Source organism: Xenopus laevis, chromosome 8S (assembly GCF_017654675.1).
Source record: "Xenopus laevis strain J_2021 chromosome 8S, Xenopus_laevis_v10.1, whole genome shotgun sequence".
NCBI lineage: Eukaryota > Metazoa > Chordata > Amphibia > Anura > Pipidae > Xenopus > Xenopus laevis.
The window spans coordinates 48,971,832-48,987,809 of NC_054386.1; the positions used below are offsets into that span (position 1 = coordinate 48,971,832).

The following is a 15,978-nucleotide window of genomic DNA, read 5'->3' on the forward strand; positions in this document are numbered from 1 at the left end:
GCGCGTGGACCTCACTGCCCACTAGACCACCAGGGTAGGTTTCTTACAGAAACATCCTGTTACATCCTATAAAGACCATAAGAACCTTTTGTATATAGAGTCTGCTAAGCGCCTCAATCCTAAGCAAGCCAGATGGGCCCTATTCTTTTCAAGGTTTAACTTTTCTTTAACTTTTCGTCCTGGATCGAAAAATGTCAAGGCAGATGCACTCTCTAGGAGTTTCGAAGCAGTTTCATCCGACCCTAGTGAGTGTACTCCCATCATCCCCAGAGAAATAATTGTTGCAGCCTTAGAGTCTGATCTCTCTTCCTTATTGTCCCCTTTTCAGTCTTCTGCTCCTGCTGAAACTCCATCTAATAAATGGTTCGTACCTGAGGGGCTTAGAGAACAAGTGTTGAGGGAGGTTCATGACTCTAAGGTGGCAGGTCATCCAGGTATTGCAAAGACAATTTCTCTACTTTCCCGTCATGTTTGGTGGCCTTCTTTTAAGTTGGATACTAAGGCTTTTGTTAATTCATGTCCAATTTGTCAAAGATCCAAATCATCTCATAGTTTATCCCAGGGTCTGCTAAATCCATTTCCCATCCCTGCAAAACCATGGTCCCACATTTCCATGGATTTTATTGTGGATTTGCCCTCTTCTCAAGGGAAAACTTGATTTGGGTGGTGGTAGACAGGTTCAGTAAAATGGCTCATTTTATTCCTCTACCCCACCTTCCTTCTGCTAAAACCTTGGCTGATCTGTTTATTACTCATATTTTTAAGTTACACAGGTTTCCTGAAAATATTGTTTCTGAGGGGTTCAGTTTGTTTCCAAATTTTGGCGTGCTTTTTGTTCTTTAGTTGGTACAGATTTGTCCTTTTCTGCCTATCATCCCGAGACAAATGGCCAAACTGAAAGGGTCAACCAATCCCTTGAGCAATATCTTCAATGTTATGTGTCCCATAACCAGTCTACTTGGTCTGAATGGTTGCCTTGGGCTGAATTTGCATATAATAATGCTTTCCATTCTTCCTCTGGGGAATCTCCTTTTTTTGTAGTTAATGGATTACATCCCAAAGCTTTTTCTTTTTCTGGCTCTGCCTCTCCTGTACCCTCTGCCAATGTTTCTGTGGAACAATTTTCCAAGATTTGGTCCCAGGTCCACAACTCGCTGTCCGTAGCTTCCTCGGCCCAGAAAAAAGCTGCTGACAGATCCCGTAGAGAGGCACCTCAGTACAAGGTGGGGGATTTGGTATGTTATCAACAAAGAATATTAAACTTAAGGTTCCCTCTCCCAAACTCGGTCCCAGGTTCATTGGTCCATATCCCATCATTGCCATAATCAACCCTTCCTCTGTTCGTCTAAAATTACCTTCTAACTTCAAAATTTCTAACTCCTTTCATGTTTCCTTTTTAAAACCTGCATCTAATGTTCGTCACTTGTCTGTTCCTCCCCCAGTGTTGGTTGAAGGTCAGCCTGAATATGAGATCCAAGAGTTTCTCAACTCCCGCCTTGTGCGAGGTAAGCTACAATAACTTACTAGGTGGAAGGGCTTTGGTCCTGAGGAGAACTCTTGGGTCTCAGTTGAAGACATCAAGGCTGACCGCCTCAGGAAACAATTCCACACCAAATTTCCTGGTAAGCCTGGGGGTCCAGTGGCCCTCCCTAGAGAGGGGGGTAATGTAAGAAAAATAACTAACCCTGGTGGTCTAGTGGTGCGGCGGGGACGACCACCACGCTGCTCCTCTTCTCATGCGCCGGGTTCTGCTTAGTGAGCACGTGGCGCGCACTTCCGGGTTTAGTAGGCGCATGTGCGCTGGCGTGATGACATCAGCGCGCAATGGTGCGAAATTTGAAAGTTTAAAAAGGACCTTCCTGCTTTTTCTCATTGCCCGTGATAGGATTGTTATCCTGGTGCTCGTAGCCTTGTGCTTTCTGTTCCTGAACCTAGATCTGTTTGTTAATCCGTGTTTGACCCTGCCTGTATATTGACTACTCTGAACTCTGAATATTGACCCAGCCTGAACTTTGACCACTCTGCCTGATCCAATCTGCCTGATTGATACCCGGTTTTGACCCTTGCCTGCCTGACGATTCTGTTATCCGCCTGCCTCGACCCAGCCTGTCTGACCATCCGCTTGCCTTGACCTTTGTACCGTGACCTTCGGCCTAAAGACTTTGCTAAACAGCCGTGCCCCTTCGCCAGCCAGAACATCTCGCCTTGCACCCCTCGTTAAGTCCAGGTGGCACCCAAGTAAGCTGAGGGCTACTCCCGAAGCCCAACGGTGGTCACACTACTGGTGAAGCCGAGCCGAGACCAGGGTGCTTGGCACTTGTTCTGGTATTGGGTGCCGGCCGTGACAGAAGCGCAGTGTCGGGGTGACGAAGGATTGGGGCAGAACTGAATTCCTTTTTGAGGAATTCAAACGCTTGAACGGCCTCAGGGGGATTAGTGATGGGGGCCACAATGAGGGAAAATTTTTTGATAAACTGACGGCAATGATTAGCAAAACCAAGAAACCTTTGGGTTGCACGTAACGAAAGGGATTGGGTCCAATCCAGGACTGCTCTCACCTTGCCTGGATCCATTTCTAGACCCTTGCTTGAAATATTAAACCCCAAAAACTGAACAGAAGAAACCCCAAAAGTACATTTCTCTAGTTTTGCATAAAGTTTATTTCCCCTTAGCCTTCGTAAGACTTCACGAACATGATTTTGATGTTCCTTAATGTTAGAGGAAAAAATCTGAATATCATCTAGGTAGACAACTACGAAGATCCCCAGCAGGTCCCGGAAGATGTCATTGACAAACTCCTGAAACACTGCGGGGGCATTACAGAGGCCGAAAGGCATAACGAGATACTCGTAGTGGCCATCCCTGGTGTTAAATGCAGTCTTCCACTCATCACCCTCCTTAATACTCCTTTGCCTCCTATCTACCTGGATCGCGAGAGACATAAGATTATCCAGGTTGGAAGATAGGGAGTAATTAACAAGGCTGTCCTTGACAGGATCAGCTAACCCCAAACGGAACTGACTCCGTAGAGCCTCCGCATCCCTTCTCCCCTGGCGCAACTTACGAATCGCGGAATCGGCAGAAGATGCGCGATCCGGGTCATCGTAAAGAATTGCCATGCTGTTAATAACTCAAGGAAATAGCGTGCAGGGTCAGAAATAGGCAGCCTTAGGGCCCAAATTTCGAGGTCGCCCAAAAGCAGGGTCATAACAAACCTTACTTTCTCCTCACCCGATGAAAATGAGTGAGGGAAGAAACCAAGGTACAGTTTGCATGCCTCCTTAAACACAAAAAATTTGGTGCGATCCCCACTGAACTTTTCGGGGAACACAATTTTGGGTTCATGGGGCCTGATAGTATTACCCCACATAGCAGAAGAACCCACAGGAGGAACAGGCAGCTGCTGCGGAACTTGCGGATTCTCCAGCTGACGGGTTAGGTTGTGAGAACCCTGTAGGAGATTGTTCTGCTCCTGCTCTTAGTCCTCCAAGTGCTGTAGCAAGGTGGTAAAAAGCTCTTCGGTGGTAATTGGAGGAGCTGAAGCAGGAGGAGCAGCAGCATCATCGTGACTTTCGTCCTCCATGGCCCGTGATAATGTCACGACCGGCACCCAATACCAGAACAAGTGCCAAGCACCCTGGTCTTGGCTCGGCTTCACCAGTAGTGTGACCACCGTTGGGCTTCGGGAGGAGCCCTCGGCTTACTTGGGTGCCACCTGGACTTAACGAGAGGTGCAAGGCGAGATGTTCTGGCTGGCAAAGGGGCATGGCTGTTAGCAGAGTCTTTTGGGCCGAAGGTCACGGTACAAATGGAGCAGGCAAAAGGATGGTCAGACAGGCTGGGTCGAGGCAGGCAGATATCAGATTCGTCAGACAGGCAAGGGTCAAACCGGGTTGTCAATCAAGGGGTTAAGCAGGAAGAGTTGTCGTAGGCAGGCAAGGGGTCAGGATACAGAATGCAGAATAGTCAGGAACAGGCTGGGTCAAACACGGGTAATCAAACAGACAAGATACAGATCAGAAGCACAAGGCTCAGGAAACCACTAGAAACAAGTTCTATCACGGGCAAAGGGCTGTACACTGAATGGCCCTTAAATACCTTTCAAAATTCACGCCAAACGTGCGCCAAAAACATGCTGGCGCAAACACGCCAGCGTGCCTGTGCTTTTAAGAAGTGCGCGCCTTAGAAAACAACATGGCGCCAGCGCTAAGGACCATGCGGCGGGCGTCCCCGCCGATGGCCTGGCGGGCACCCCGCCGCACAGGTATTTTTCTTACACCAGAATAAGTATGAAACTTTCTGGATGGGGAAGGGAGATCCTGCCTTCAGTCACCCAGATGACTTCCCAGTGGCCCAGCCCAAAATTCTTGGCATTGAATTTGATCATGGTGATTATGCCAAGCAAAACTGGGAGGGCAAATTGGAAACCGCAACTGTTCTGGTGAACCAGTGGAAAGGCTTGAAATATACCCTCAGAGAAAGGGTGGATCTCATCAAAACCTACCTGATTCCAATCGTTCTTTATCTCAGCCACGTGTGCCTTTTGCCAGAGGCTTTCTATGTTAAGATCAAAGGTCTCTTCTTCCAACAGTTATGGGGGAATAAGACAAACCTCATCAAAAAGAATGTTACCTATCTACAAAGGAAGGAGGGGGGTCTCGGTTTGGTGAACCCCATTGTGTTCTTTTTGAACACCTTTATTAAGTACAACTATAACGACCTCCTTTTGGAGAAGCCTCCTTTGTGGGTGGAGATCTTCAGAGTTCAGGTCCTTCCTTATCTTGAGTGCTGGCAGAGAGGCGGCTTAGTAAAGAGCATGCATGCTCCTCGTGACGCTCTCCCACCTTATGTTGTACTGAGTCTGAAGGTGATGAGGCGGTGGTGTGTGTCTGTTGGGGAGATCGATGGGAGAGTCTTGGGTTCCTACTTTCACTGGCCCTGAAGGACTGTCCAGACGAAGTGTTGAGATCGGGACTCTCTTTAGTCAACTCCCCAAGGGTCCCCCCAAAGTTTAGGGACATCGTCTGACGCTCCTTCCATGGGAAGCTCTATGTTAATGACAATCTGAAGTACAGACACACAGATGACCGTGATTGCCCATGGGAGGAATGTTCTGGGGAAGTGGAAACAATGGACCACTTTTTAGTTCAGTGGCCCTTTAACATAGATGTCTACAAACAAGTCTCTACTGCCTTGGCCATTCCTTGCCTCTCTGGTTGTAGTTACCAGGAGTGGGCCTATGGAGCATTCAAGCTCCACAGCGGTTATGATTTGGGCACTCTTTTCTTAGTCAGCTCTGTTGTCCGCTTTTACACCTGGAGTGCACGGTGCAAGCTTTCTCTGAGGCGTGAAGTCCTCCCCTGTCCAGGGGTGGTGGAAATGATACTGGGGGAGCTCGGGAAGATACGTTCTTTGGCGAGACAAAGGATGGATGAAGCAAGGTGGAAAGGTCTATGGAGAGGCATTCAGTTTGTCATTTGCTAATCCTGATGTCTCTTTGGTGTTGGGCTAATTCTTTTCACTCCTGTCGATTTTTGCCATTTTCTATTTTTCTGAAAGGGCTCATACAGTTTTAGGTGAGTAGCCCAATCTTTTGCCTTCCTGGAGTCAGTGAGGGTCATTTATAAAGTTCGCGCAGTGCAAAATGGTTCGCAGTGCACGTAAAAGCTTATTACGCACAGTCATATTTAAAAATGCTGGGCAAATGGTACGCACAGAGCAATGTGGTTTTGCGCATTCGCTAATGTCCGTTATAAATATTCGCAAAGCGACTAAAGACATACGTTTGCGATTGACAATCTTACAGAAAATGCGCGTTTTTTGTGATTTTTAGCGTTGACATAAGATCCAGTCGCAAATAGCGAGCGCATGTTCTACAAATGCGCATTAAAACTCAATTAAAAGATGCACATTTAACTGTTTGTTGGCAATATTTGTTTTTCTTATAGACTAATTTACATTCTTTTAATGTGTGTCTTGGTGGAAATGGGTCAGTTGTTTATTTCAACAAATTTTTGTTTTAGAAACAGCCGCGAAAATTCAATATGCAATTCGCATATTACGTGATGACATAATTCGCATTACGAGTCATGTGATTATTTATGGCGCGAAATATTTTAAGCGAATTCGCTGCCGTTTAACACAAAATGGCTATGGCTGAAGAACAGGTGTCCATGACTGAATCTGAATGGAAACAACTGTTATTATTGTTACCTGTACTTAGGGCAAATGCACATGCTGTTGTCCCAAATGATCAGCCTGTACAAAGTAATATTAATATGGAGAGTGTCGAATTAGACAAAAATGTGGTGCCTTCATGCTCTAAAGGTACTCATGAAGCATTTAAGAAGGTTACATCGAAGTCCTGTTCTAAGGTCCTGTCAGAAAATGAAACATCTGATAATGACGAACAATGTGAAATGGATGACGGTTTTCGAAAACAGAAAAATAGAAAAAGAATGGCAAAATTTACCAATAATGAACTAGAAGTCTTAATAAGAGAGGTAAGTTATAGCACAACTGCAGCATAATTCTAGTGATGCTTTGCAGATGCAAAAATTATGTAGTTACTCTAGGCCAAGGAACACTTACATATTTAACAGTTGGTCTACAAGAGTAGACGTTTAAAACATAAAATAATTGCGGTTGTGGAGTCAACTTGTTTTGAAGGTTTGTTCTTTTATATATTAGTATAAAGTTCTAATTAGCATAATATCTTTGTATCCTTAGTGTGTAAAATTAAGCAACATGTGTGGAAGCGTTTTAAGAGTTTTAATAAATTGTAAAAATGACACTCCAAAACATTTCTATTTTCAAATGCCTTTATGAACATTGCAGAGATGCAAAATTACTCGGATTAACAGATGGATGCGCTGCAATGTTTTTAAAGGGATTTGTTTCAACTGTTTAAATGCTTTCACACATGTTGCTGAATTTTACATATTAAGTATACAAAATAATTATAAGGGAAGCAGGACAACTACCAATCTTAAACGGTTACTTTAACTTACTTCCTGTAATTATTATCACTTGGTAAACTCACAGTAATCAGATAGTGGCCTTTTGTGGAACTACAACTAGACACCATGGGTGCAATACCTAATTTTTTTTATACCCTTTGTTAATAGGGGGTTGTATTCAACAAAAAACATATCTAATAAGGTGGCATGCAACAAAAAATTTTGTTGTGACATTGGCTCTTACATCTTTTAGTGTATTTGTTGACATTTTACTCATAAGTACTACACTATATATAATGTTTCTGTTATTTTTCCACCTCAATGGTTTTTACCTTTGAGGTGTACACAAATTTGATATTAAAAAATTTATTTTAAGGGTGCTGCCTCTAATTAATCAATATAAGGGATACCAGCACAAACCCCTTATTGCGTTTAATTGTAATTTTGACTAACACACATACCTTCTACATGCCCTCCTTTGTTTAACATCAGTGATGAAATGCTAAACCCTTGCAGTTCAAACAGTTTGTTTTACAATATGATAGTAAAATATACTATGCTGCTGTTAAAGTTTATATTAAAGCTAATAAATTACTGTAACATTTATACATGATTATACATATTTCATGTTTATTAGTTTCCTTGTTTCAATTTAAATTGGGGTTGTATAAAACTAACTCCTTTTTTTAGATTACAGAAAACTATGAATTGCTGTACGGGTCTATATCTGGGAAAATATCGACTCAAAGGAAAAACCAAATCTGGGAAGGAATTAAAAATAAAGTTTGTGCAGTAGGAGTTGGCCAGAGAACAGTAGTCCATCTCAAGAAACGATGGCTAGATATTAGACGGTATGTAAAGCAACCAATATTCTCCATTTCTAGTCTACAATGTGATTCTTTACTAATATTATGTTTTCTTGTAGGTCTGTAAATACTATAAATGTTAAAAATGAACTTGCAGAGAGAACCAGCCAGTTAATAATATCTATGTCTGTTTTGTATTAGGCGCACAAAGGACAAATTAAGTGTATTAGAAAAGAGCAGGCGAAAAACTGGAGGAGGTGATGGAGAAAGTAAACAACTCAGTCAATTTGAGAGCCAAGTAATGTCTGGTTTTAGTATTTCTGGGATAATGAAATAAAATAATATTTTGCCATAATTTGTCTGTACATGTTTTAAAAGATCAATCTAAATGGTAAACTATAATGTTTGTCATAATATTTTGGCCATTGAAAGATAAAAACATTTATAGTGGGAATTCTAAGTAGGCGCAGGAAACACAATTACAATGAGGTCAAAATATGGCCTGTTTTAGTAAATTAACGGCTATTCATGTTGTACTTGGCTGAACACATTGCCAGTTTGGGTGTACCATAAAAATGTATGTATGTAAAATAAAAAAAGTATATTTAGGTTTATATAAAGATATCATCTATGTTGACATAGAATTATTAATATTTTAAAACTAATATTTATAATTGAAATTACTTTTCCTTGTGTTGATTTCTTATACATTAAATGAAAGCACCAGTCTACTAACTTCTGATTTCTGTAATATTGTGGTAAAGGTAGACCAAATAATACTTTAAGTCTTCATTTATACAATCATTTATACAATCATTATAAATAATTTTTTGTATGTCTACTAGGTTCAAGAAACAATCCCGGACATTTTAGTGAAGGGTGATTCAATTTTGGATAGTAGTGATCCCAAGTCAGTTGCTACATATGGTAAATATTGTTTATAATATATATACACAAATTAACGAGCCTATGAGTGGAATTATTTTGTAAATATCAGTAGAGATTAGTAAATCGTTTTTCAGTAAAACTCTTTTTAAGTCCATGGAAGTTTGTGACCATAATGTCAGGTGTAGGCAAAAACATGTTCACCTCTGCCTGCAGTGATACAGCTTATTTGGCCATCATTCAAAATGAATATTGTATGACAGGAAATAGGCACCTGCCATTCAATGGGTAGAAGTCATGTGTGCATATTGTTACTGCTACTTACCCACGTTTATTTTTTGCACAAAAACCTGTAATAAGTAAATAAAGGAAATGTGTTTGTTTTTGTAAACAACATACTTACCTTATCAACTAGATTATCAAAACTAACTTTGTTCCTTTAATCTTTGACAGCTGTTGTAGACAATGTTTTGCCACATAAAGACACCATTGAAATTTGTGAAAGTGAAGAAGAAATAAACAGAAGCAACACAGCGTTGCCAAAAAAAGAAGTCAGCAAAGATACTAAGGCTGCCATGGGGAAAAAAATGTTTGAAATGTGCCTGGAAACTTCAAAAATTCAGGAAAAAATCGGTGAAAAGCAGGAGGAAATGCTAACTCTTATGAGAGAACAAACTAAGGCAATTCTTGATCAAAATTGTATTTTAAAAACATTTTCAGAGAGTGTCTGTAGAATAGAAAGTGCTTTTTTGGATTTTTTAAAAATGGAACGACATTTGGTGCTTGCTGTGGAGAATGAAGAGGGCTCTATTAGCAGTCTTGCAGACGATAGTATCGATTTACAAAAGGATCCTTTTTTGTGTCCTGTAATTGCAGAAACTAATGTTCAATCAAGTAATGTTGTTACAAATGAGAACATGACTACTACAAAGTTGTCTGTTGACAATGTGCCTGATGTTGATGTACTATTTTTGGATAAGAATAAGCCTTTAAGACGATCACTCCGTCAAGTAAAAGGAAAAAAAGAATTACTTGATTGCTCTAGTATAAAAAAGAAAAAAATTACAAAATAAAGTATTTATATTTAGTCCAATAGTGTACAGGCCTTCTTAATAGACAAAGGTCCTTCAAGTATATCCCCTCCTAATTAATAACAACATGTAAAAATACACAGTTGTACCCCAGTAAACACTCAAATGGACTATTTTGTTCTATATATTTAGTTTAGTTGTATGTGTCCAAAATATCAAGCTTTGTTTTATTCAAATAAAGTTTACTTTAGAAATAGTAATTACCAAAGTAAATATAAACTGGTTGAAAACATGATGTTTTTTTGGTTAAATTACTTTATGTCTAACCAATTTTATTATCAAACTTGTATAAATGGTTACACATTTTTATTTGTTTGTTGAAAACAAATACTTTTTAAAAATGTATCTTCTAGCTAATTTACAGAAATTAGATAGGCCATTCTTGATTTTCTTGCATGGGTATGAAAAAAAAAAACAATCTGACCATTTTTTGTTACTTTCTAAAATCACCATTTATTATTGAACTACATTTTCAAATAAATGTTACTTTGTTTAAAAAAAGTGTCATTGTAATTATTATCAACAATTGCTGTGCGTTTTGTGGTAATATGTTTGTTATGCCAAGAATTAAGGAATAAAATAGAGTGAAGGGTGATTTGAAATTTTAGGTCTCATAATATCAATATACTCGTTAGTAAACTCCAACTTTTAAATGTGACGTCAAATATCTATATCAGTTTTGCAAACAATAATTCATGATAAGTATAGAAAACAACACAATTCCCATTTTGAACAAAGTATTTATTTTAATACATAGCAAGCAAGTAATCAGTTAAATCCACATTAATTGTAAAATGTGTAAACAAAGCAATAGAAACAATTATGTAGTCATTAATATGCACATGATAGAATATTCAAAGTGTAATGGCAACAATTGAAAGAATTATCAACGTTATATATTAAACACACATGCTGAACACTGATGATTTAGCAGTTAATCCTGCCTCAGCGCCTATCTTCTTGTGTTCTATTTTTTGGTGGAATGCTGAAGTATGTGTTTGCTTGTGGTATTATGGTATACCTTCTAAAAAAATAGCCCATTGATTTCCACTGTTAAAATACTCATAATTAAAAGTGCATGGTAAAAAAATTTTTTTATTTATGTAACTAAATAGTAATTTTCTTTACCTAAGAAATATTAAGTGCTATGAGTGTAGGCTGTGGAAGACATTATAAAGATTATTCCAAATTACGTTTTTCTAAACAAATTCTAATGGTTTCAAGTCTATTTTCAATTATATATAGAGAAGGTTACTTACCCTATTGCACTTTGTTGGTTGTTGTTTTTATCAGTTTTCACTAGTCACCTATTGCTTTAACATGTGTATTTGTTGTAAAATAAAAAAAAAACACAGGCAAGGTTGCAATCTATGCAATGTATTTTTTCAAGAAAAAATAAAACATTATGTGCAACACTGTCACTTGAATGCTCGCTATAAGAAAATTAACTGAAACGAATTGTTCATTGTCAAACTAAAAACTAGGTAAATAAATTGGCTGTGCAGAAGTAAAAATGTAATGTATAAAGGCTGGAGTGAGTGGATGTGAAACATAATAGGTAGAACACTACTTCCTGCTTTTCAGCTCTCTTGGTTAGAAGTAAAAGGTTAACCTGGTCACCAGGAATTAACGAATCAAATAGTTGAGGTAGGGCACATGGGTCATAAGTGTTGCTTATGAATTTGAGCAGCGTGCTAGGGATTAATTGCAAACTCACTGAACATTTATGTCCCACGTGACCCCCTTCAAGTTATAGAGCTGAAAAGCAGGAAGTAGTCTTCTGGCTTTTATGTAAGATATTCATTCACTCCAGCCTTTATACATATTTTTTTAGCTTACTAAACATAATAGATACATTTTTTTTTTTGCACAGACAATCAATTTACAGTTTGTATTTTCACATTGAACTGTTTTTTTAAGGCCCTTGTCACACATATTTGCTGTGATGTCCGCAGGCTGTGGTTTTACCACGATTAACAGAATGACAACTACACCCTTCCCTAGTCTGTGTACAATAGCTGCACTGAACATTTGAGCTTGTTTGCAAATGTTTATGTAGTTCAACCTAGCTACAAAACCTTCATGATAAATCAACATGTGGATGGGGAAAGGCACAAATGGTGAGATTTTAAAGTACAATTACTAGTTCAACTTACATATAATATAAAACCATTAACAAATATTAATAATAATGTATCAATAGTGCAAATACTGCTGTACTTTCTAAATGTTCAGATACATATTAAACAATTTACATACAAAGAAATTTTTTAGTTGTACAAATTAGCATAGACATTATGATGACAATATAGAAAATAAACCTTTTCAATTTAAAAGGTGCCATGTTATGCCTTAATTCAACCTTTTCAGATGATGCCAGTATTTACCCATGGCACAGATAAGCTTTTGAATCTTATTAAGGTACATTACACATGTTGAACGATGACATTTTTGCACAATCAAATTTCTGTGTCTCGATGGTGTACGAGATTTACGCTTCATCACCTTAATGGAATTAAGTAGTTCTCCAGCTTTTGCTTGAGAAGATGAGGTAGAAGGTGCATCAGACTTGTCTATTCGGCAATAAAAATAATTATTGTTAGAATATTTTTAATACAACACTTTTTTTTTTTCAACATTTACATTTTAATTTATTTTACTATTTAAAGTTTAATGACTGATTGCAGTTCAAGTGGGTGCTGTTGCAGAAGCACAAAATGAAGACACAGTTCTTCACAAAGTAAAATAGATATGATATCCTAAATGTAGCTACATACAATACACACATGAACTTCGACCTCTTAAATCTAAAATTTAAAATATACCAAAAACATATGCAGAATGTTTAAGGTCAATATTCCCTTAGATATTTAATATTAAGGCTCAATGAAACAGCCGTGGCAATAACTCATCTATCCAGGGGCCTGACCTTTCTAAAAAAGACCGCCAACTGTTGTTTATAAATTTTAAGTAAAAATTGTATTGCTTGGCATTGGTTATATCCTATGTGAATATTTGTCCCACAATCAATGGCACTGCTTGATGGCTCATGTGATTTAAATTTACGTTAAAGGGATACTGTCATGGGAAAACTTTTTTTTTTCAAAACGCATCAGTTAATAGTGCTACTATAGCAGAATTCTGCACTGGAATCCATTTCTCAAAAGAGCAAACAGATTTTTTTATATTCAATTTTGAAATCTGACATGGGGCTAGACATTTTGTCAATTTCCCTGCTGCCCCATGTCATGTGACTTGTGCCTGCACTTCAGGAGAGAAATGCTTTCTGGCAGGCTGCTGTTTTTCCTTCTCAATGTAACTGAATGTGTCTCAGTGAGACATGGGATTTTACTAATGAGTGTTGTTCTTAGATCTACCAGGCAGCTGTTATCTTGTGTTAGGGAGCTGCTATCTGGTTACCTTCCCATTGTTCTTTTGTTTGGCTGCTGGGGGGGGAAGGGAGGGTGATATCACTCCAACTTGTAGTACAGCCGTAAAGAGTGATTGAAGTTTATCAGAGCACAAGTCACATGACATGGGGCAGCTGGGAAATTGACAAAATGTCTAGCCCCATGTCAGATTTCAAATTGAATATAAAAATCTGTTTGCTCTTTTGAGAAATGGATTCCAGTGCAGAATTCTGCTGGAGCAGCACTATTAACAGATTCATTTTGAAAAAAAAAAAATTCCCATGACAGTATCCCGTTAAACAGAAGTTTTTTTGGAGACTTTTGTTTTCAATACATTAGTATAAAAAGAAGTGCTTTTTTTTTTTTGCTTTTTATATTTTCTCCAGACCAATCTCCACTTCATTGAAGGGAGAATCTTGCACTAAACAATAGATATCCCAATAAAAGCATAACACATAAGAATAAAATTGTTACTATCGTCCAAAATTTCACCTACCTTCAGAAGTTAGACTTTGACGGTCAGTAGTTGAGACTTGTTTTTTAAGAGGTCGTTTTTTATAACATTTTCCTGTTTGGGACAAATAAATTTAATTAACGAGTCAGTTTATCACATTGTAAATGTGTACATTTTATAGTTGCGTTTAGATAAAATAAAAAATTTTCAAAAAAATAAACGCCGTTGTGTAACTGTTGTTGGTAATTAATTTATCATTTAACCAGAGATGCCTGTCCTCATTTAATATATATACTGTGTGTTTTTAAAAATATTTATAACAATATATACTCCTTGTAGTTTCATACGTTGGAAATGTTGCACTATACTTCCCTAATAGTATAAACGTAAGTGTATATAGTGACATCTATAATATTGTTATGCTACTTCATGAGTAAATTGATACATAATAACATTATTGCGTTTTATGATATAATAGAACCATAGTTATCAATCATTCCCCCCCCCAAAAAAATAACATGCATCACATAATATGCAATTTACTTGACTTTAGCTAAAAAGCAATACTGAAATGATACTTCTACATTTTTTCCACAAATAGTTTATAAAACACTACTTATAATGTATTCTACGTATTTGTGGAACATATTTTCATATCAACCGAGCATTAGTATTTACATTTTGAATATTAATATTACTTACCTTGGAAAATAATGTTAATGTATTCATCATACACTGGAAATCCACGTCTTTTAACATCAGACAGCCTTTTCTGAAGTTGGAGCACTGTTCTTTGTATTCCAAATTTTGCATACATTAGCTTGGATACTTTTTCCATGATTTCTTTTTTGCGACGTGTCTTGACACTGGAATCCCCTTCTGTGCTTTTATATTTAAACTGAGCAAGATGTTTCAGCATAAACATCACTTCAGCATGGGAGAAGCGAATAGCTCTGTCTAATGCATCCGCCATGTTGCCTCTACGCATATGTTGTAACAAGCGGAAATGAAGGAACCGGAAATACGTCATTGCGAAAATAAATGCGCAATGGAACGGTTGTGTTCGCATTGCGAATCTAAGATACCTAAGCCGTTGTGTTTGTAATAAAATTAATTACAGAACGGTCATTTATATATGTGCCTACTGAGACATATGGGATTTGTTTGTATAATAATTATTTGATGGCTTGCAAATCTGCTCAAATATACTGCGAATACTTAGTTGCAAAGTAAAGACCGCCTATGTTTCGCAAACTACTCTGCGCATGCGCAGGGGTTTTATTTTAACCTCTTCAATAACCTGTGCGCATGCGCACTCGCACGGTGACAAACTATTTTATTTGTGCGAATATTTTTTCCTGAACTTTCACGCACAGCGAAATGTCACTCACTCCACAGCTGCAGATTTTATTAGCTTTTCAGCAACATTCTAATGAGGAAAAGGAACAAAATGTGATTCGCAGACCCAGACTATTTAACAAAAGAACCATTTTGGACAACTTAACAAATGAGGAAATCAAACTACGCTACCGGTTTGGAAGAGCTGCCATTCTAGATTTATATTCAAAGTTGAAACCATACTTAGATCCACAAACGAAACGCAACCATGCAATTTCTGGAATTGGGAAGCTTTTAGCTACTTTACATTTTCTGGCCTCTGGATCCTTCCAGACAACTGTCTCTGCAGTATCAGGTTGTAGCCAGCCTACTTTTTCCAAAATTTTAAACCAAGTATTAGCAGGGATAACTAGTTTGGCACCACAGCTTCTTCACTACAACATGAGCACCAATAACTTATGTCGAATTAAGGAAGACTTTTATGCAATGGCTCATATGCCAAATGTTATTGGGGCTATAGACTGCACACACATTGCATTGATACCACCTTCTGATAAAGAAAGACTATATTATAATCGGAAAGGCTTTCACTCTGTTAATGTGCAGGTACAGTATTTTAGAAGTAAATGTGGTTGTTTTCTTCCATGTTCAAAGTTGTACTCATATGTTGTAAATCTTTCTCCTAGGTGGTTTGTGATGCACATACCAAAATTCTTGATGTAGTTGCCAAATATCCAGGTTCAAGCCATGATTCTTTCATATTTAGAAACTCACACTTACACGACAGACTTTGTCAAGGAGAAGCACAAGAAGGATGGTTACTTGGTAAGATACAGTTTAAGGCATTTATTTGTGTTCACCATAATACAACATTTAAATAAGTTATTTTTATTTAAAAATTATTATTGTTACACTTTTTTAATTATATGTATGTATTTATTTTTAATATTATTATATAACTTTCATATACAACACAAAATACATTTTATGCTATGACCACATTAAACATTAAAGAAAACAACATGCCATTACAAC

General features: G+C 37.9%; 1 protein-coding gene across 13 annotated transcripts in view; it reads left to right on the forward strand.

Moving 5' to 3' along the window:
* LOC108700058 (gamma-aminobutyric acid receptor subunit beta-4) overlaps positions 1-15,978 on the forward strand; it is a 252,484-nt gene that overhangs the window by 131,492 nt on the left and 105,014 nt on the right. The window contains exons 1-5 of one of the 13 annotated variants that reach the window (XM_041574965.1): positions 6,139-6,503; positions 7,650-7,810; positions 7,967-8,063; positions 8,611-8,692; positions 9,104-10,216. The exons of 10 other annotated variants lie outside the window; for them this stretch is intronic. In XM_041574965.1, coding sequence (XP_041430899.1) covers positions 6,147-6,503; positions 7,650-7,810; positions 7,967-8,063; positions 8,611-8,692; positions 9,104-9,723 — 1,317 coding nt within the window. In that variant the 5' untranslated portion in view covers positions 6,139-6,146 and the 3' untranslated portion in view covers positions 9,724-10,216. Of the gene's footprint in view, positions 1-6,138; positions 6,504-7,649; positions 7,811-7,966; positions 8,064-8,610; positions 8,693-9,103; positions 10,217-15,978 lie in introns of those variants that run through there. 2 more of the 13 variants (XM_041574967.1, XM_041574970.1) reach the window with 2 other exon arrangements.